Source organism: Haemaphysalis longicornis, unplaced genomic scaffold (genome assembly GCF_048455015.1).
Source record: "Haemaphysalis longicornis isolate Haplotype H1 unplaced genomic scaffold, Haemaphysalis longicornis Haplotype H1 scaffold_133, whole genome shotgun sequence".
In the NCBI taxonomy this organism is placed as follows: domain Eukaryota; kingdom Metazoa; phylum Arthropoda; class Arachnida; order Ixodida; family Ixodidae; genus Haemaphysalis; species Haemaphysalis longicornis.
This window is the reverse complement of record NW_027526239.1, coordinates 366,999-387,215: the sequence shown is the minus strand read 5'-3', so window position 1 is coordinate 387,215 and position 20,217 is coordinate 366,999. Positions and strand designations below refer to the sequence as shown.

The 20,217-nt window shown below is 44.2% G+C and overlaps 1 protein-coding gene across 1 annotated transcript in view; it reads left to right on the top strand.

The window, feature by feature from the left end:
• The window catches only part of LOC144164679 (cytochrome P450 3A14-like), an 80,404-nt gene that overhangs the window by 42,338 nt on the left and 17,849 nt on the right, over positions 1 to 20,217 (top strand). The window contains exons 5-11 of the mRNA XM_077695002.1: positions 2,525 to 2,650; positions 4,853 to 5,105; positions 9,277 to 9,407; positions 17,056 to 17,167; positions 18,987 to 19,080; positions 19,321 to 19,429; positions 19,515 to 19,603. Coding sequence (XP_077551128.1) covers positions 2,525 to 2,650; positions 4,853 to 5,105; positions 9,277 to 9,407; positions 17,056 to 17,167; positions 18,987 to 19,080; positions 19,321 to 19,429; positions 19,515 to 19,603 — 914 coding nt within the window. The remainder of the gene's footprint in view (positions 1 to 2,524; positions 2,651 to 4,852; positions 5,106 to 9,276; positions 9,408 to 17,055; positions 17,168 to 18,986; positions 19,081 to 19,320; positions 19,430 to 19,514; positions 19,604 to 20,217) is intronic.

Below are 20,217 nucleotides of genomic sequence, written 5' to 3'. Positions count from 1 at the left end.
GCAGTCTTAGATTTGCTATTACTTTTTTTTAGAGATTTCCTAAGTCTTTTAACTTTGCGTTTCGCGTGAATGATATCGCGATTAATCCAGGGATTTTATTTCCTTGATCTTTTTGTTTTATTTGGTACATATAATTTCATACAGTGCGTTACGATATGTTTAAATTTTAACCACAGTTCATCGACACTTATACATGCGCGTTGTGAATCTTCTTCCAATGGTGCTAATTCCATTAATAGGTGATCAATTAGGCTGGTATCATCCGCGTTCTGAAAATCTGGAACGTTTTTTGCGAGTGGCAGTGACTTTTTTGGCACAAATTGATGCCCTGCACACGATTAGCTTGTGGTCCAGTATCCCATCGAGAATTTCTACTCTGAGCTTATCACTTGGAAAATGGTCAATTAAGAATACCAGGTCAAGTATATTGGAGCTCTCCGCCTGCACCCGTGTTGGCTCCATTATTATTTGACTGAGCTTAAAAGATAGCATTGCATCAAAAAGGGTTTCTGAGCTTAAGCACTCGTGCTGCATGGTCCGCCAGTTTATGTCGGGCAGATTAAAGTCCCCCAAAAGGATTAGTCTCTTTCCTCTCACATTGTGCTGCATGTATGCGTGCAGTGATTGCATAGCGATATGATCTGACCCTGGACTGCGATAAACACAGCTAACTCCGATTGCAAATGAGCCGCATAATAAATTACAGAACACCGCTTCAGCACCTTCAACAACAGGCATCTGTGGGAATCGAATACGTTTGTTAATAAGAATGGCAACTCTACCGCCGGGTGTTGCTCGGTCCTTTCTCACAATACCGTAGTTTGGAGGTGCTATTTCGGTGTCTCCAATCTCGTTTGAAAACCACGTTTCCGTCACTGCCAAGAAGTCAGGGTTGACAGCGAGAAGTACTGATTCTAGCGAGTCGAGTTTGTTCAGTATGCTTCGGGCATTCACATTGACAAAAACTATTTTGGACGAGGTTGTTGGCGGCGAGTGCGCATGGGTGGTGTTCCTTCTTGGTTTTTTGGGGTTTTTTTATTGGAGGGAGCATTGCGTTCCGTTTTAATCTCAACCTTATCCTTTAAAGGAGGCCTTTAAAGGAAACTGAATATTGTACTCGGTTCATTGCTCAAGTAAAGCAGCGGATAAAAAGACTGGGTTATAAATTTATTCTAAATAAAGGCCTATAATATCAACCAACTATAGTTAAAGGCCACTTTAGAGTGCACTAATAAAGTTGATTTGATATTTTTGAGGTTGCTGAACATGCCTGAAAATCTGTTCCCGTATTTTGGGGGTAAAAGGTTGGATAGGTTGCTTGTTCATTAAATTCATAAACGGCACTACATATCAAATATCACTTTTATACTTTTTACAACCTGTACGATAAACTACTAAGCCAACACTGCAACGACACCTTCTCCTCGTATTTTTTCTTGAATGCCACGCCCTTGTGATCGTTGAAATTTGGAAACCGGTACATTCCTTTTCAAACACTATTACATTTACTGTGTCCGTTGCAAGGCGTGCAAACAGGCATTAAAATGAGCTTTTTTACCCGGATAATGTCCATGTTCAGCCTGGTAGAACTCGCTGCATGTTGCGAATCGAAGTTTTAACCAGTTCAGCCAGAACAAAAAAATGGCCGCATGTCAGCTTAGTTTGCTGAAAATGTGATCGAAAGACGGTAGTGTTTTGCAGCCGCTGCTGTGTAGGCGCCTCTCTTCTATCCCCGGAAACCTGACTTGCTCTTCCCCTCCCATCTCGCTCCTCCCTCGATAAACACGGTGAAAGTGTCTTCCACTAAATTCAATTTTCGCGCGCCACACTGCTCGCGCGCCACCTACTGGAATGTGTCTTTACTGTTGGACTTTCTCGGAATGGTGACAGGAGGGATAGCGTCGCGAGAGAATGGTTTTTCGCAACCTTAGCGCAAAACATTTTCCGAGGAAGTACATCAATTGAGACTGCAAATATCATTTATGTATTGATGTTTTGCTTAAATGTGCCGTGTTTTTCTTCCTGCTGGCGAGTACAGACGTTCCCAAAAAGATTTGGTCGTTAGGAGTTAGTTCAAAATTTTTCTCCTTTTTTCTCGGAGCCTGAATCAGGGGCAGACAGACAGGCAGACATTGTGATCTCTGGTATCATTGCAGGCATACAGACAGGCCACAAGTTTTGGGTTCGAGCAGCCTAAAAAAGACTATAGCCTTCAAACCTATCAAATCATTCACGTTGAAAACGACGTTTGCCGGCGTAACGGCCGCCTCCGTTTGTACTTCTCTTAATATCTACGAAAATGTAGCTAATCAAGCGACACGCAAAGGACACGTAAGACTTTTATGGCCAGACTAGTAGCCAGCCTAGTTGCCAGACTAGTAGTGTTTTTGAAGGCATAGGAGTGGGGCTTTTTTTTTCGTGGCCAGCATTAGTCTGCTGTATTCGTTCCAATAAAAGTGATGCTTTGAGAAAAAAGAAGGTGCTCTTACTCAACTGTCATCATAAGTGTGGGGTGTACTTGCAGATTACTTCGGCATTCTCCCAATCTCACCCCACCAACAGGCACAGCCTCACAAACGCCTCTGGTCAACGCTGGAAGGAAATGCGCAGCCTCCTCTCACCTGCGTTCACAACGAGAAACATGAAAAAAGTAAGGGGACAAAGTCCGGTGCTTTCACAATTTATCACGTGAAGCTTATGATCACTGTCGTCATTACGTACCGAACTATTCCTTATTAACACATAACTGTCACTGCGAGCAGCAGCTGTCCAGCAGTAAAATATTTTAGTTTCTAGTGACTTTTGATTCGCCTTGAGACGGTGGTGCAACTGTTTGTGGAGGCTGAACTAGTTGGAAGTGTTATTAGGCATTGAGTGTTTTCGCATCGCGGTCAGTTTTCAGCGGATGCCTTACAAGTTTATTCGCATTAAGGGTAAACTTCATTTGAACAGATCTCTTCTGGTCTTTAGGCAGCGGGACGTTATCGTCTACATTTCAAGTGTGTAATTTTACGTTTAATCGTAGTATGGGACGGCTCTGCGAAATTACGTATGTTTTCACGCTTCAACGTCGGGATGCACGAGTGCTTTTCTACAATTCCTTATACGTTGTAGTTTATCTACCCGTCTATTCAGAAGGGTTGCCATGGGTTGCTCTGCAGGTGTTTGTGGCGTCACCTTGAACCTTTAGTGTTTCAGGTGTTCAAGCAATGTTTTCACAGCATATTAGCTGTCGCATCCGTACAGAGCAGCAGAACTCGGCCGCCATGGGCTCCGCAGAGGTACCGTACTTAACGGTGAAGTTCACAAAGTAGGCGAAAATCTAGGTGGTGATAGTTCTTATTCCAGCATAAGGTTTTGCTTTACTACCTGCATCCAGCTTTCAAACAACGAAATGATGAAGTAGACCTCCGGTCGCATATCTTGTCGTGTCCACTAAAATCCATATAAGATTCGGGAATTCACAATTTTTTCTGTCGTCTCTTCTTACATTGGTTCCAAGCATTCCTTACTAAGAGTGGACGCTGCCGATGTATTCGGTTTGTATTATTTTGCAGAAATTCCACTCGATGAACACGAAAAAGGCTCTTTAAGCTCCAAAAAACCGACACAGGCACTAACCTGAAACTACGCACTTATAGACCCAATCAACGTTTGATTAAATTACTGAGATGATGTGTGATGTACTGTAAAATTGTCGAAGAAGACAATACACAAAAAAGGTTAAAACGTTCATGTTCCCTTAATTCGTGATTATGTTGTATAGGCCGGATACTTACTCCAGGAAAAATTAGGCATTTTGCCTAAAGTTCTGGAGTTTAGTCATTATAAACGCCAAGCAGAGCAACCAGTTCAAACGGCGCAAGTGACGAGGCATCAGTCGCTGATACTAGAGCCGATCAATCAAGTTGAAGGTAGGGAAAAAGGGAAGTAGGAATTGATGCGTTCATCACAGCTCTCATTCTTTACGCCTTGCTCAGTGTCGGCCCCGTAGACCGTTGTCTCGGCATGCTGGAGGCATTGGCTTATAACAGGTAGAGAAATAACCACTCCTTTATAGATGCCCAAGCGTGCGCTAAGGCAACTTTCTTAGGAAAAGTGCTGCGCTCACAGCGGCTACTCTCTGGTGCAGGATGCCTATACAGCACGGCGGGCGCGAGCACTTTCCAGGTTTTGAAGCTGAAAAGGGTACGGTATTAAACAATGTGACCAAGCATAAGTCGTAGCTTTCCTACTGCCAGTGCAGTTGGAGGACCAATGGATAATCGGCCGTGTTCCCCGTTCAAGAGCTGTCCACGTTCGAGGCTGCTGTTCAACAATATGATCGACAGTCGCTCTCTTGGATGGTGATTACTTCTTGTTGTGTCCGCGTCCACGCCGATCATCGGAAGTCAAGATGCGTGACGTGAGTGGCGAACGGACCACTGCTCCTTTCCATGACTCTCCGTCGGCCCTCAGTCAAGGTTGATGCTGTAACAAATTGAAGGCGTAGCTGCGTGTCCTCAAATGCTTTGTGGCGCCAGACACCAGCGCGGGTTCCCCCAGCGGTGCGTTTTCAGGGAATGACACCGAAGTGACCGTAGAGATGTGCCAAATTTACGCCGAGAAAACAATTTTCGAATTATCCAACAGTTAAAACAGTTTAATGACGTCAGGTGGTGGTACTGAAAGCTAGACAAAATAGCCTATACCGAACAACTGTAAGCACTGGAGTATAAGTAAGAAGATCCACCTGCAACAGAAGCCTCATAGTTTTATGGCACCGTTCAATTTGTGGGGCGGACGTGCCGCCCACAAATTTCGTATTTTTTTCTTTGTCGTTTGTTAATATGCTCGCATTGTTCCCTTGCAGATGTTCAACCTGATGGAAGACGGCACAAAAGAGTTCCTGGAAATACTAGACGGTCTAGGGACAAGAAAAGAATCTTTCGAGGCTCGTGAACTTTTCCAGCGACTAACAGCAGATGTTATCCTTCGGTCTGCATTCGGGCTCAAATCGAATGTCCAACAGAAGAAAGACGCAACCAGCATTGGTGAAGCCCTTTTTCAAAACAGCCAGCAGCACTTTCAGCAGTTTCGTCAGGCATGGAGGACCTATCTCATCGGTAAGCAGTGTTCGCGTGCATATAAAAGCATGAACAAGTTGGCTGAAGGGCCGCAGATGGCTAACAACTATTCTTTGTTCCCCCGAGCAACGACGGAAATTGCTACTAATTGATTCCCCAAAATTACTATTAGTAACACCTAAACAAAAACCCAAAGACAGGCCAGACTCTCAAAAACAGCAATGAGCGTAAAAACAAATTAAACAGCATCATCAACCCCAACACGAAAACACTTCCTGTAAAACAAGAAAACGAGGCCCATTATCTACAGCAGTTAATGACAGAAAAAAATTAGCAATGGCTAGGCTCGGCTATGCCGGGATATACGTAGCATGAGCTAAGGTTCAGCTGGTTATTCTTAGGTTTCTTGGTTGTTTAGGGTTAGCTGATTATCATATTTAGTGCTGCTAAAACGATTTCCAATCCAATGCAATCCAACCCAGTCAAGTCCAGTCCAGTCACTCCTCCTTGCGCATGCGCCGCACGGTTCTCCAGGAGCCACGCGAAACGGCTATCAAGCGGCTCCGGCGCACCGCAAGACTTAGCTACTGCGCAACGGAGGCGCACAGCTGGGCACGCGCCGGCGCCAGTGAGTCTGTCGCGGCTATGACGTCACTCCACTGGAATGCGCGCAGACCGGCGAGTGGGCAGACCCTATTCTTCACACACCTGTAGTCCAATGGGATTCGATTTCCAATCAAATCCAACCAACTTTAATCCAATCCAATCCAATTCAATCTAGTGCACCTCGCTCTTGCGCAGCACGGCCCTTCAAGGTCGACGCAAAATTGCTCAACCTCGGCCAGTGTAGCTTACGCTAGAAAAACACAGCAATTATTACCTACTTTTCCCAATTGCCACAGTTGGCCATACCCTAAACGATATGAAGCACGTGTTATCTTTCGGTGCGTACATTCAAGGCTCTGTTTCCAGCGTATGTGGATGAGTGATTGCGTACACATGAAACAACTAACGCCATTCCGTAGAAGATGGCACAAAATCTAGATGTAAAAATATGTAAGCGCACTTAAAAAATTTCCATCTGCAGCAAAGTAGAACAAGTGCAGTATACGTTTCATAACTCGCATGATTTAATCAAAATTGAATAAATACAGGTTTTTTTTCGCACTCAAATCAAGAGGCACATGTAGTAAGCTAACAAAGGTGGTGCTATTTTTTGAGAAATGTTAGCTCAAACTGCTTCCGACAGCACAAACAAATCCATCGCGTTTAAATCTTGATAGGGAGGTTTATATAAGTTAATGCTAACTCGTTAAAACCACTTTCCAACTCTAGAGAAGACCAATTTCTCCCTCAATAAATCAATTATTTGGCCAGATTCTCGTTTCGTCTTCTATAGCATTCTGGGTTTCTTCCAAGTGTGTTTCATCCTGTTTTCGCTAAACAATACGCTTCGATCGAAGACAAATCGGGTGCTATCAGAACTTTTGCATCGTGTTTCGTTTGCAAGGAACTGATTGACTGTTACTATAATTATAGTCCGCCAGCCAGTGTAAAAAGAAATTGCTAATTGCTAATTTAGCTTTGGAACATTTTATTCTGCGCAAATTCTAAAATTTAACATCTTTAAAAGCTGTTTAAACCATATTATTCTAAAAAGGCACAGGCAAGTCTATCCAACAGCCTTTCAAAGAGGAGCAAACGTTTCACCTCATCATAAATGCCTCTTCTCAGATCAGCCTTTTCTACGCAATCCAAACTATTTATTTTTGTAATCTAAGTCAGTTTTGTGAGCCTTGGCCCCCTGCAACGAGGCAAGCCTTTATTAAGATGTTTCACTCACTTGTCTGGGCGCCCCACGCGTCTACTGCCGCAATCAAAATTCGCAATAAAACACACGGTGATTTTTTTTCGACTGATTGCAGACATTTAAAACTATACGCACACGTGTTTCAAAACACCGGATACAAACAGCACACTGTCTACTGCAAATGTTTAGAAAAACGCGTTTCACCATAGCTATGAGCTGTATAATTTCATGAAAAGAAATTATGGTTCCATCAAGGCAAGCCATGGGCTGATGCATGTTAGCATTAGGCAGGGTGGTTCAAGTTTCAGAAAACTCTTCTGAACGTTGACTGTAAAGGCACTGAAGTGTAAAGTGTCAGCGTTTTCGCGTTACTTCGCACACGCGCAAGGGGCGTTTTTGCTTGAGCTATATGTTCTTCATGAGCAAGGCAATATTTACATTTGTAAAGTAAGTCATGAACACAAATACACAAACCTTTGTGTCTATGGCTCAATAACTTTAGGAATATTTTTTTACAACTACACAAATTTTTATTGGACAAGTATTACCGTAGCCGCTTGCATAAACGCGGTGATTATCAGTTTGCAGCATCCCAAAGTGTGCTGGTTGTAAATTATCCGGTAAAAAACTGTTGCTATTAGAGAAGCGATGAACTGTTACCGAAATCCTACAAATCTCAGCGCTCTGCTTTGAAAATTGAAATATCCGCAGGGCGTTCTCTTTAGTTCACTGCGCCCAAAGTTTTGTCAAAACATTTCTTGAAGCTCTCCACACAACCAAAACTTCCATTTATTCAGTCCAGGGTTTTCCTCTTATGCATCCTATGCATGCCTAATCTCTAGCCGTGCAACAAAAGTACAAGATGAGCAGTGGGAGTTGTATGCGTGTGCTCATTACCGGAAGCCTTATGAACGAAAAAAGCGCCGCAAATACAACGGTTTTCTCATCCCGCGTGAACAATGTTTTCTGTATGAAATTTTGATATCAACACAAATATTAAGAATGCAGTTGAGGTGGAAGCCCCATGTAATGGCCACTCAAAGATGCTGCTTCAAATCGCAACATTCAATCGTTCCTCGGTACCCTTGATTTGAATTTTTACCAGAGTGAACGTCCCATGAGTAGATAAAATAGCATATGTGCGCGTTCGAGTACTCAATAATTTGTTAACTTTTCAGCACTGTCCAGCTTCTCTTCTGATTGTGAGGATGCAGAGATTGTTCAAGAAAAGTTAGGGTTTTAGACACTTTTTTAAACGGTGGCGAGTGAGCATATATCGCCACCAATGATTGCTGGTTACGGAAACGGTGAAGTCATCTAAACAAGTAACAAGTGTTCTAAACCGCCCTGAACAAAAAAGATCAACCACTACAGCACTTGGAATTGAAGAGTGAACACGTTTGGTTAGGGCTTAGTTTTTTAAACACTGGAAATGGTTTAGCAGCGGAGCTGTTTAGCAAATCATTAGAGTTTGGTGTTCACATTCAATAAACAGAGAAAATGCCGAGCGCTCGTGTGTGTATGCCTCGTAGCTGCCACCCAGTGTCCCCGGCGCCCATTTGTCAATCCAAGCATGCCCTCTTATAGAGATGGACAAACTTGGACAGAAATAACTCCGGTTTGGTGTCTTGTAGACAAGCTGGCGAGATCAATGTTCCCCTTATGATTACCTCGAAATATAAAGAAGTTTTGGTAAATTTTCAAGAAGATCTACAAGAAATTAACTACATAACGCGACATTCCACCGAATTCTGAAGATTATTGAAGCAAGTCTTCCACAGCCTCTTAATGAAGCTTAGCATAGTCATGGCATAGCTATGGGATGATGATGATGACTAGATTTCTATTGCACAAGGCCGACTAAGAGCAACGAGCGCCGAAGAAAAAAATTCATGAGGGTGAAGTGCCAGTAAACATAAAGCACTTCAGTAAAAAATGCCAAATGAAACAAAAGGCAATGAAGATGACTGATGTAAAGGACCAAGTTGGCAATGTGCTTGATAAGAAATGCGATGCAAAATGTTTACGTACATTTGTGGTATGTATGTGCGCGGGCACGCATGGATGCAATATTGTGGAAAGAGAGCAACAAGTGAAAAGCAAACATATGAAACTGCTATACCGACGAAAGCAATTTTTCACTGATGAACTATTTGTCCTTTTTCCCACACTCATACAATACATTTACATAGGGCAACAAAAAAATTTCCTGCGTTTCAGACAAGACATGTCAGGCCATGTATTGTCGTTTATTGCAAGTCCACATTACTTGTCACAGATAATATCTCACGTGCAAACCTAGACGAAGGACTCCGGTGGCAGGTGTTGCGATGTAGATTGAGCCATGGACCCTCAACGAGCAAGTTCTGTATCAAACAATGCACTTATTCTTTCTTGCAGCCTGCTTCCCAGAGTTTTCGAGTCTGTGGCGCATCGTGTTATCTTTCTTAGCAAAGTTTAAAAAGGCGGCAACGGACAACATCCTAAGCGACCTCATGGCGATCATCAAATTCCGTCGTGAGAACCGTGAGGTGAGTTGCTTTGACACATGCCCCACATGCCCGCAATCATTTATCATACACTGCAGTCTTATTAAAAAGCATTGATTCGGAAGGGTTACAGTTCTGGATGAGTATGTAGTAGAGAAGAAGAAAACGAAAATAACAAATATAGGCGATCAAGAAAAGCTAAAACATATGGCTACACAATCATCACCGAAGTACAATAAAACTTGAAACAAATTGTTCAGCAACACCACCCAACAAGTACTTCAAAAACACATGGTTTTTCATAGTTAAAAAAACCGAATACCTTTTTAGCGGAAGTGCTGTCTCTTGCGACTCTACTTTTGCTACTTCCCAACAGTTTCCGATGAGATTGCATTTGTACCAATTATTAGTGGGCGTGCATCCTTTGACTATAATAGCAAGACACATTTTGACGTTATGTGCGCAGTAGTAGCTGCTGAATTTGTCAAATTATGTTGCGGTATTCCTTATTAACGAATAATAAAAAACATCGACGAAACTTTCAGTAGATATGATTGAATCCTAGCGTGCGTACTTTAATGAAAGCAAGAGAACAGATATTACGGTAGATCCACAAATACAAAAAATACCTGCCTCAGCGAGATGCTCCACATGAACGAAACAGGAATTGCCTTCTGAATATGTTTTTATCACTCAAATGGCCCCATAAAACTTTGATACCTTGTTCATTTATAAAAAAATAGCCGATGCAGCTCAAATTACTTACAAGATCCAATATATTTCTCGTGCCAAAAAGGGAATATATTCTATTCCTTTTCCTAGCGGTTAAAAACAGATCAAACGTTCTCGGTTTGCATTAAAACTCTTTTAGGAACTACTCCAATCATGTGTAAGCACCGTGGATGTCTCTGTCGCCCTAATACGTAGCCATTGTGTTCCTTCGTCGTCGTTTTGTTTTATAAAAATTTAGTGAAGTTCTGTTCATTACTTATTTCTCAGTTATGTTAATATACCACCGTTCTTCAAAGACACTGATAACCTAGGCAGCGTATTTTTCGTGATTATTAGTCTTCATAGCATTAAACCAAAACAATTGATGAAAAGCGACGACACAGCGACAGTCACTGTAGAGAGGCCCCACTACATACATGTACAGAGAAAATATTTCTCCCGGCTTACCTATTATAAGCAATTGCATTACTGAGAGCCGTTTTTGTGGGTCAATCTAGGCAGTGGTTTTTGTGAAATGGAGGGGTCTTTTTTTACGCATTGCCTAGGAGCTAAGGAGTTGTACTAGGAATGATCGCACCGATTTCGAAGGGAGCAGCCATGGCATAATTACGCATTAGAAATCAGTATCACGACAACTAAGCGCAGAAGGCCGAAACCGTGCCCAAATGCAAACTTAAAGGCCAACTGCACTCAATCTTTTATTTGTACAAATTTGATTCAAATAAGTAGTCTATGATCTTAAAATCGCCATGGCGAAATCCTAAGCTTCGTAAGCACGCAGAACACTAGGCGCAGTCGTTAAAAGTAGTTCCCTACAGACGCCGTTTGCACCTGGGGGAAAGTCGCCCGAACGAGTTCCGAGCGGCGGGTGACGGAGGTTGGGGAACGCGTCCCGTGGAGCTCGCGCTCCTAGGGCTACTTGCACGGCGCTCCGGCGGGCGCCGGGACGCGTTCGCCCGGGGTTTTTCTGCTACCCCACCGCGCTGTACCGCCGTCGCCATCGCAGGTTTCAAATTAGTTGCGTAGGTAGCAATATCCGCCTTTTTTAGTGCAATAAAATTTTTTTATAGCCTACAAACTATTCGCGCGCTTGCTAACGTTCTGGAGCTGGCAAAACTAATTGTACTTGAAAATAATATTTATACTAAAACAAATAGCCTGACTCGCACACTTGCCTTACATTGTCTTTCCTATGGAACCTATCACAGAAAAAAAGGGATGTTCTATAAATTCTTGGCCACTTGCACTTCAGCGTCCAGTTTTTGCCATATTTTGGCTAGCCCAACGTCACCCCCAACCCTCAGATCTTTTAAAAGTTTAACGACCTAACTTGAGATGTTATACACGATGGTAAAAACATTTGTGCGACTTTTGCCTCAGTCGCTGAGGGGTGCAATATAATCCTTGCTCGTGGTACCAAATACATCCGCAGAACCCAGGCGAAAAAAGCAATTGGAGGCCCAATTGGCCCTGTCGAAAACACAAATGGGCCAAATGGAACCATTTTCATTTCAAATGGTTTCATTCGAACCAATTGTGTTTTCAGCAGGTCCAAATGGTTCCCCCATTGTTTTTTTCGCCTGGAAAATACCGGCCGTCGTCTTCGCGAAGTGCAAAAGCTAACAATACTGCTCCTCTCATAAACAAAAAACTTGATTTTTTTCAATCCCCAAATAAAGTATTTACTTTTATAGAGCACTTGATTTAGTTTAGTTCATAGTAAAATGTTTTCAACAGCACATGTCTCCTGTGAAAGTAGAAAACAGGGGTAGATAGGTAACTTTTTTTCGTGTTTCAGTGGATCAGTTACCTGTGGAAGTTGGCCTATGATTTTAGATCCCTTTTATCATTCGATTCTTGATCTGCAGCAAGGCGAGAAATACTGGGCTGATAGTCACGAAGCTTTTTGCACGTAATGTATAGTAAAAATAGTGATTGATCTACGCCCGCGTGCGGTTCATTCCTGTCAAAGAGAGCGATGCGACAGCCGAGGCGCCGGCTAAACAAAGGTGCTTTTCGATATTGTACGAGCAACTAGCTTTGTATATCACGGCCCGCTTTTTTACTCGCAATGACAAGGATTGCTCAACGGCAGTTATTCTGATGGAAGAAGAACTGTCGTACGGTCTACTTCATTTCGATTGATAGCAACGCGATGTCGGCATTGCACCTAACTCCAGTATCCTTGGCAAAAGGTAGTGGGAGTACTTCTGTGCAAATTACAGTGCGAAACGCGACGATTGGCGGTGAGATCTTTGAGTGGCGCCCCCTGGCTCTGACGTCGGCTTAGGGATTCGCGCCGCTGTCGTCTGCTACACTCCGCTTGTGAGGGGAAACAGTGCCTGGGCTAGAAATCGCCCGCTTCGTTGCTGTAGTGCGATAAAAAGCGTATTTCTAGCGACTCAGTAATTTTGCCAGCTTCTGATGCATCTGAATAATTCTAAGCTGTATTCCCCACAAGTTTGCAACACACGAAGAGATAAAGAACAACTTTCTTCAGAGTATCGGTCAGAAGATCGTGTGTAACTCGTCCTTTCTTGCTTATTCGCGAGGATCAGCGATCAGAGCTTCTCGATAAGTATTCAAAATGCGTAGGCTTCCCTGCAGTATTTTTTAGATGCTCCTATGAAGACTCAACAGTCTAATACTACGTACCAAGCAGCGGCCTCTACACGCTCATCGCAGAGCAGGAACTAAAACGGCTTTCTTCTGTTTCTTTCGTTGTTGTCTTGTATCGGATTAATGTTTCTTGCTTTTTTTCTGCCCAACGCATTAATTTTTCTGCGCCGTCACCAACTTCTTATTACGAGGTTTCTGGATGTTTGGGAGCCTCACAAAGGTCGTGTGGATATTTCCTTCATTTTGTATGGCATACATTCCCTTCTTCACAAATTGGCTTTCATTACGGCTGCGTGCAAGAAGGTGAATATCCCCAGCGTGCTTTGTTTATTCACATAAAAATACAATAAGAAAGTTTGTGCTACGCCACCGCGATCGCGCCCTAAACAACGTGGTCCACACTACTCGAAGGCGGCTTTTGTGCTCCGAATTTCTGTCGTAATTATATCGTTATCATAACGAACTGACTCTCAACTCGAACAATGATGACATGATTACGGTGTTGAAGGCATGATATACTCGCTAACTAACGTAATAAATAGTATACCTACATATATTACAAGACTCGAAACCGAAGAAGAATTCCAAGTAGCTCATTATTGCTTTTCAACCCTTCCAGGCGCGAAGAACAAATCCTATTTTACTCGGGATGGCGTTCTATGATTTGAAGAAAATTACTTTTACTCTCTTGTCCTGGTCTGAGGACCCGGCCCACTAACCAGATCGATTTAATTGTTAAATAAAGTTTTCCCCTCCTCCCCTTACCTCCTTCTCCTCTTGAGTGCAGTTTTCCTATAACGCATATCCGAATATCGGGAAGATATGGCTGTGCAAAATGTTCCGAAATATCCCTCCAAGTCTTAACAAACATATATGTGTTACTATAAATTTAACAAAGACGTGACTCGTTTTGCTCAATAAACCTCCATACTGGTTAGATGACTGGTATAGAATCAGCACGCGCGTATCAGCACTGGGTTATTTGGAACTCAACCTACAGTTTTTGCAGTCTATAGTGCATGTCGGCAAACTTTCATGCCTTGAAAACGTAAAGTGATGTGACAAAACGCGTTCGAGCGTTCGGCAAGGTTGCAAAAACTGTTTTACCTTACATATGATTACCGGGAATCGTGATGCCTTCTGCCAAAGCCGACAGCCCTGAAGGCCTAGAATTTGTTTTGGTCTTCCATTTTCGCTGTTGTCGGTTATTAGCAGCTGACTGTTCCTTTTGTTCGAATGCTTACATGAGAAGCTAACGCCTAGCTCCAACTCTTCGCGCTCCGCACAGGCGCCGGCAATGTTTCTGCCGTAGCGGTATCCAAAACTATACTTTAATTGACACCATGAGCTAGTGTATGCGATTTTAAGCCTATTATTATGATAAAAAGTTACCCACACGCCAATTCTGGCGCGGACAAGCATCAGACGTTGACCACCGCAAAGAAACAGCAGGGAGAGCGATCCTGAGTGAAGCAGACGACAAATGCGGGAATCCCTAAGCTGATGTCACGGAGGCGCGCTTCGCAGCGCCGCCTGTGTTCGCGCTCACCGCCAATAACGCGCGCGTTTGAAGGCGGCTCTCTGCGGCCGCCGGTTCTAGCGCGGCCGCTTTTGTTTCATCACGTACGTCACGTCGGGCCACCGGCAATGGCCTCCTTTTCTATTCAGTTTCGGTTCCGGAAACGCCAATGTCGTGAGCAGTTTACGTCGTTTGCGTTCATGTTTGAAACGTAGTATTTTGCATTTTGCACTCTCGTTACGTGTGCTATTAGGTGGCATTTTTTTTACGTTGTCGAAAACTTGAGTGCAGCTGGCCTTTAAGGAGTCTGTTACAATCGCTAAGCGGGAAAGTCAGCTAATAAATCGTTGAAGCTGCCATGAAAGAAAGGCTTTGCGGCACATGTGTGAGCATGGCTTTGTTGAGCTTATCGTACAACAAAATTCTGTATTGCTGCTCTCCGCTGACACATGTCTGTGGTTTACCGAAATACCAGTTTGTTGTGTCTTAAGCGAGCACTAGTGGAGGGTTTTGTAACCCATTTTAAACCAAGAATTGTGCACACGTGTCTTTTTTTCTCTTTTCCCGTCTGTTTGGCGCGGCTTTTTTCACCGATGCGTATATATCCTCAATTTTTATGTGTAGTCTTAACTGATCACATCTCAGAAACAGCTCCTTCTTGTTAGGTTTTTTGTACGTCAAGGTATCGTTTTGATAATTACGTGTTGAGCTAAAGAGAGTTTTGATATCGCTCTATATTCATTCTGATACAAGGGCAATCCATAAGACAGAATGCACATGAGACGTTAACGAGCGGCACACAATGACGGAATATAAATATCTTATTTGCCTAAATCTGTTTCAGTGATTCGGGTGTATTTTCAATCATGTTATCAGTTTCACTGTCGCATAGTAAAAAATAGGGAAACGTGGCGTTCTCGCGGGGTAATAATCAGAGGGAAAAAGAAAAACGAACACGTATGAGCTGATACGTTGCTGGTCAGAGCTCTCAAGGGGCCCGTCGTTTTTCATTTCGCCTATCATACCGCCCAAATGTTACCCGTTTGTGTGCATTAATTATGACGCTAGCCCTGAAGCTAGAAAACAAGAGAGGGTGAGGGCGAGAAACGGGATATGATAGTGGCTTCCATCCCGATCTTTCATTTAGGGGCTATTCTGCTACAATTATGCATGATTTACTTAAATAAACGAAACAATACTCTATTTAAAACATTTAATGATAATACAGCCTATGAGTTCACTAAAGCCAAAGACTAAAAATTTCGGGGTTTACTAAGAATTTTTTAAATCAACGGAAGTTTTTTTCCTCGTTTTGTGTTTGGGCATTGTGAGTACCTAGATCGAACGTTTTCGCATTGCAAGGTTTGAATGTGCGATTGCTAGTTTTGCTTGTTCCTTTTTTTGTCATATATTTTTGTGCAGGGCTGCTCCACAGTCCCCATTACCGTTATGCCTTGAATTTGTGTATGCGTATATATTGCATGCGTGCCACGGCCACTGCTTATCCTCGGTATTCAATTGCGTGGAATGCATGCAGGCACCCAAGTGTGCGCCGCCATATCTGTGGCCAAGCGTCTGTTGCTAGTTGACGTTGTGCGCACGGCCCGCAGATCAGGCACCCCTCTTCTACTCCATGCAACCGTGTGAGTGCGCCCGTGGCCTCCGCGCCGCCGGCAACCGATCGCAGAGGCCACGGTGCACCGTTACTCGTTACGTCGGGCTCCGCGGTATGGCGGCACTTGTCTAGCTAAGCACGACTGGGAAACACATGACTGTGTTTCACGTTACGAACTCTTCGCCGAACACAAAAAATTGCCTCCCGTTCACTGTGAGTGCGATTAATAACATCTCCGTTGGCGCCAAAGTTTACAATCGGATTGGAACGGAGCAGATGACGCATGCCGGTGTCTTTTTTAAGTGCGAAGCACTTCTTAGTCGGGCCTAATCCCGCGTCGGCCGCCGTCCGTCCGTCCGCCCGCCTCGCCCTTAGCAACGGCGCAGAGCGGAGGGAGAGCGTCCGTAGCAACGGCGCAGTGACGTAACTACGCCACGTGACGGCGCGTGCTCTCACCGCCCCTCGCTGCGCCGTTGCGCGCATTCGCTGCCCTCTCCCCTTCGCTCGTCGCGCTCGCCCGCGCCTCCTCTCTCTCAGCCACCTGGCTCGGCGCGGCACACTAAACGGCCAGACCTCCGTGGGTCGGCGCGCGCGTGCTCTCTCGCTACAGTCTCCTCGCTCGGCTCGGCTCTGCAGTTAGTCGCGCGCGCGTCTTCGTCGAGAGCGGTCGTCTAGTTCTGCAGTCTCGATGGCTGCCGATCCCGAAATGAAGGCTCGCGATGCCGAACGCAAGCGGGCGAAGCGAGCTGCGGCGTGCAAAATGCCACCAAACTTCAACAAACTCCCCCTCATAGCATCACCCCGTGCTTCGCACTTCCTCATACTCCCCTTCGGGGAAATGCGGGGGAATTTTTTTTCTTCGGCATGCGGCCGCAGTGGCCCAGCCTGCACCGTGTCCGCTGCGCATCGGCCATGTCTGTGGCCGTTTCCATTTTGCCAAGCGAAGAAATTGACCGCTAAACTTTTCAACGAATACCGTCTATACGTGAATAGCTGCGTGCCACTCGTCCCTTCCTCACCACACACCGCGGAGCTATTGCTTCCCTCCACCTGGCTTAGCCTTTTTTCTCTTCACTGCACCGAGCAGAGTTTGCTGTTAACGTTCGCCACGGCCAGAGCTCAAGAGGAAACGACTCCGCTGTTAGAAAGCCTTTCATATCTCAGGCTCTACCAAATATTCACTCGCATTCTGTGTATTTTTGTAGGACGAAAGAACGGACTTGCTGCAACTGATGCTAAATGCGGAAGTTGAAGAAGGCGCCCCAGTCAATGTACATTCCCTAACTGCTAACTACGATGCCGACACTGTATCAGAAGGTAAGATGGGTGCCACCTAGGCACGCATATTTGCACTACCAGCTGTGTTTGGTTAAGGTAGCACGCTGGGCTGCAATTGTAACAATTGGAGGCAAATTTTCTTTGCACACAGTTCTCCTACCGGACATTTCTTCTAACGTACGTATAAAATTATTTGGACACATGTACTACCGTGCTGCGTCGGCAAAGTGTCCTGAAATTCACCGGATACCTGAGGTATAACACAGCGTTGTCTGTTGCGTTGGTTATTAGGATGTACCACGCCGCTACTTTCTCAGCCGAACAGGCGATGTACTCTAGGGCCATTCTTTCGTCACATAAGCAGGTTTACCTTCGGTGTTAAAAAGTGACTTGGACTGGATTCTGTAAGGTGTGCGAATGCTAAAAAAATATTGTCTTCTGGAATCGGGTATTGTTGGTGTTACGCCGCTATTCCTTGTCCCCGCCCCGAAAGGAACCGCTAATGCCATTTTTTCTCGGCGTTCTTGTTTTTCTACGTCCAGAAAATATTCACAAATTCAGAGAAAGGTGTACTAATCCATAAGGATTCTTGCGCCTCTTCTCTTTTCATTTTTTGAAGTTTTTTGGACCAAGGATCTCTTCTTGCGCTATTATGACGATGAACTGTGTTAACAGCCCAATTAGGCGTTTTTGGCCAAATGCATCGTGTTTCATGATTGAAGCTTCAGCCTTCAGGGGTACTCTGTAAAAAAACGGTAGCGCAATACAAACTGTATGAACATGCATTTCCACGAAGAGAGAAGCAGGGATTAGAGCATGCTTATAAGGAATTAGCTTCTAACCCTCATGGAAGCCTTCACGGACGCCGGCTCTAACTTTGCTTCGAAGGCAATATCCGCCTGGCTTCGCCCCGCCAAGACAAGGCAAAACTCAACCAGCGACTGTCTGTGCGTAGTGATTACAGCGCGATGTTCGCAGAGCTTCAACCATCCAGCCCACCCATACTGGCTGGCTTGACATTCAGCGCCGTTGCGCATGCTGCCTGTAGACGGAAATACTCTTATCATTTATGTCAACGAAGGCTGGCTAGGCAGGCAGACTCTGTTCTTCCCTGCGTTGTTTGCGTGCAGGGAAAGAAAAGACCTACGTGGATGCTGGTCCGATACTTTTCAACATAGTTGGTGATTGCGCTTGGTTAAACTGATCAGTTGCAGAACGAAGCACTTTAATTGTGGAAGAAGTGTGAAAAGTCTCATCTTGCTATGCAACCAGGAAACTAGGCTGTACCCAAAGTGCCGAACAATTAGCATGAGTGCAATGAACATACGTACTCGCATGTTGACAGCTTAGCTGCAAAGTCGTAGACAGGGAAATATTTCTAATGGCCACAACTCACAAACTGTAAGTACTTTTGGCGCATTCAACCTTTAAGTACACTTTTCCTCGTATCATTTCCTGTCATTGCCAACGTCTTTCTCATGCGTCAGGCTGCAGCACCTTCGAGTATCGAAGAGCGAAGTGCGTATTAGCTGATAAACCTAACCAAAACATTAAAAGGGTTTTCCAGCGTGGAGAACTCCTCCAAACAGCAACATGGTGTTCCGCCAAAGATCCACTCTTGGATCATTTATAGTTAGGCGTAAATTCAATACAGCGCTGCAAGAATAAGAAAATGTACAGCACGAATAAAACTACCCGAGCAAAAAGTTCCGAGTGTCTTGCTTTTTAAGTGAAAAGCTATCTTCCAGAGTTTCAGTTCGTACCTGATGCTTCGGATGAGTGCATTACTTAAATTTACAACACGCCTTTCCCACCAGGTTGTTTTCGTTTAATTGTCATGGTATCTGGTCCGTTACAGAAGCCAACGTGTCCACGCTTTCAATCACCAAGAAGAAGCGCATCTTAACCAACGAAGAAATCCTGGCTAATGGCCTTCTATTCTTTATTGCAGGGTACGGAAAACTTTGTACTTTTTCCGACAAGTGTGAATTTTACATTTAGTACGGGTTAATTGCCCCTCGAGCTCGAACTTCCTTAAAGGTCATATGCTTTCTTTCATACTTGTGAGAGGCAGTTCTGGCGTCTCTAGTATGCTTTATTTCCTCGCAGTTTGAGAACAGAAGTATTTCTAGGGTGAAGAGTTCTCTGTGATCTTGATGGAACTGGTTCTGTTCTCGCGTGAAATGTTCCAGGTTCGAAACAACTGGTGGAACGCTGTCATTTATGTCCTATCTTCTGGCTAAGCATCAAAGCATTCAAGACAGGCTGAGGAAAGAAGTTTTAGAAATACTGCACCGGGACGTAAGTAAGCCCTAATAATTGCTGTGTGACGAAAGCAAGGGGTGAAAGATATCTTTGCAGCAATTCGATCAAATTACCTTTTCAGGGATCGTTCACGTATAACAACGTTTTCGCCATGAAATATTTGGACCAGGTGCTTTCGGAAACTCTCAGATACTACTCTCCCGTAGTTGGGTGAGTGTTTTGTTCTTATTTTATATTTGTGTAGCCGCCAGTGCTCACGGCAGTAGAGATGGAATTAACATTGGAAGTGTATGTTGGTCGGATGGATACCAACAAAATCCAAAAGAAGTTTCACCCAACTATTTTGGCCACTATTGAAAGCGAAAGCTTCCTTAGTTGGACCGATGGCATTTTGTAAAAAAAGCTAATGCCTTTCCAATGGACCATTTGGTCGAGGGAACAGCTTCAATAAAATCCCCGGATACACAGCACGTTCGGGAAACCAGTGTGACAAAACCGTTACTTAAAAATCGTGAAAAAGAACGCTTCTACATAGTACACAGCGCTCATCGACCATGAAGCATCGTACACATTTCGTATACCCGTTGAGATTGTTCGTAGATGTCTTTACTTAGTGCGTGAAAAACAAGTAGAATGGGTGCATTTTTCGTTATCGATTTGGGGCCTCCAAGGATTGACTATAGATTGCACTCAATTTCACCGAATGTTAGACGCACTTTAACTCTCGCGTTTCTCTCTACTTTTCTGGGGGAGGGATGGTAAATTTTGCTGAGTCTCTCGGTTTTTGCCACTGCATCTGGCGAACAACGGGATCATGTAGGGTG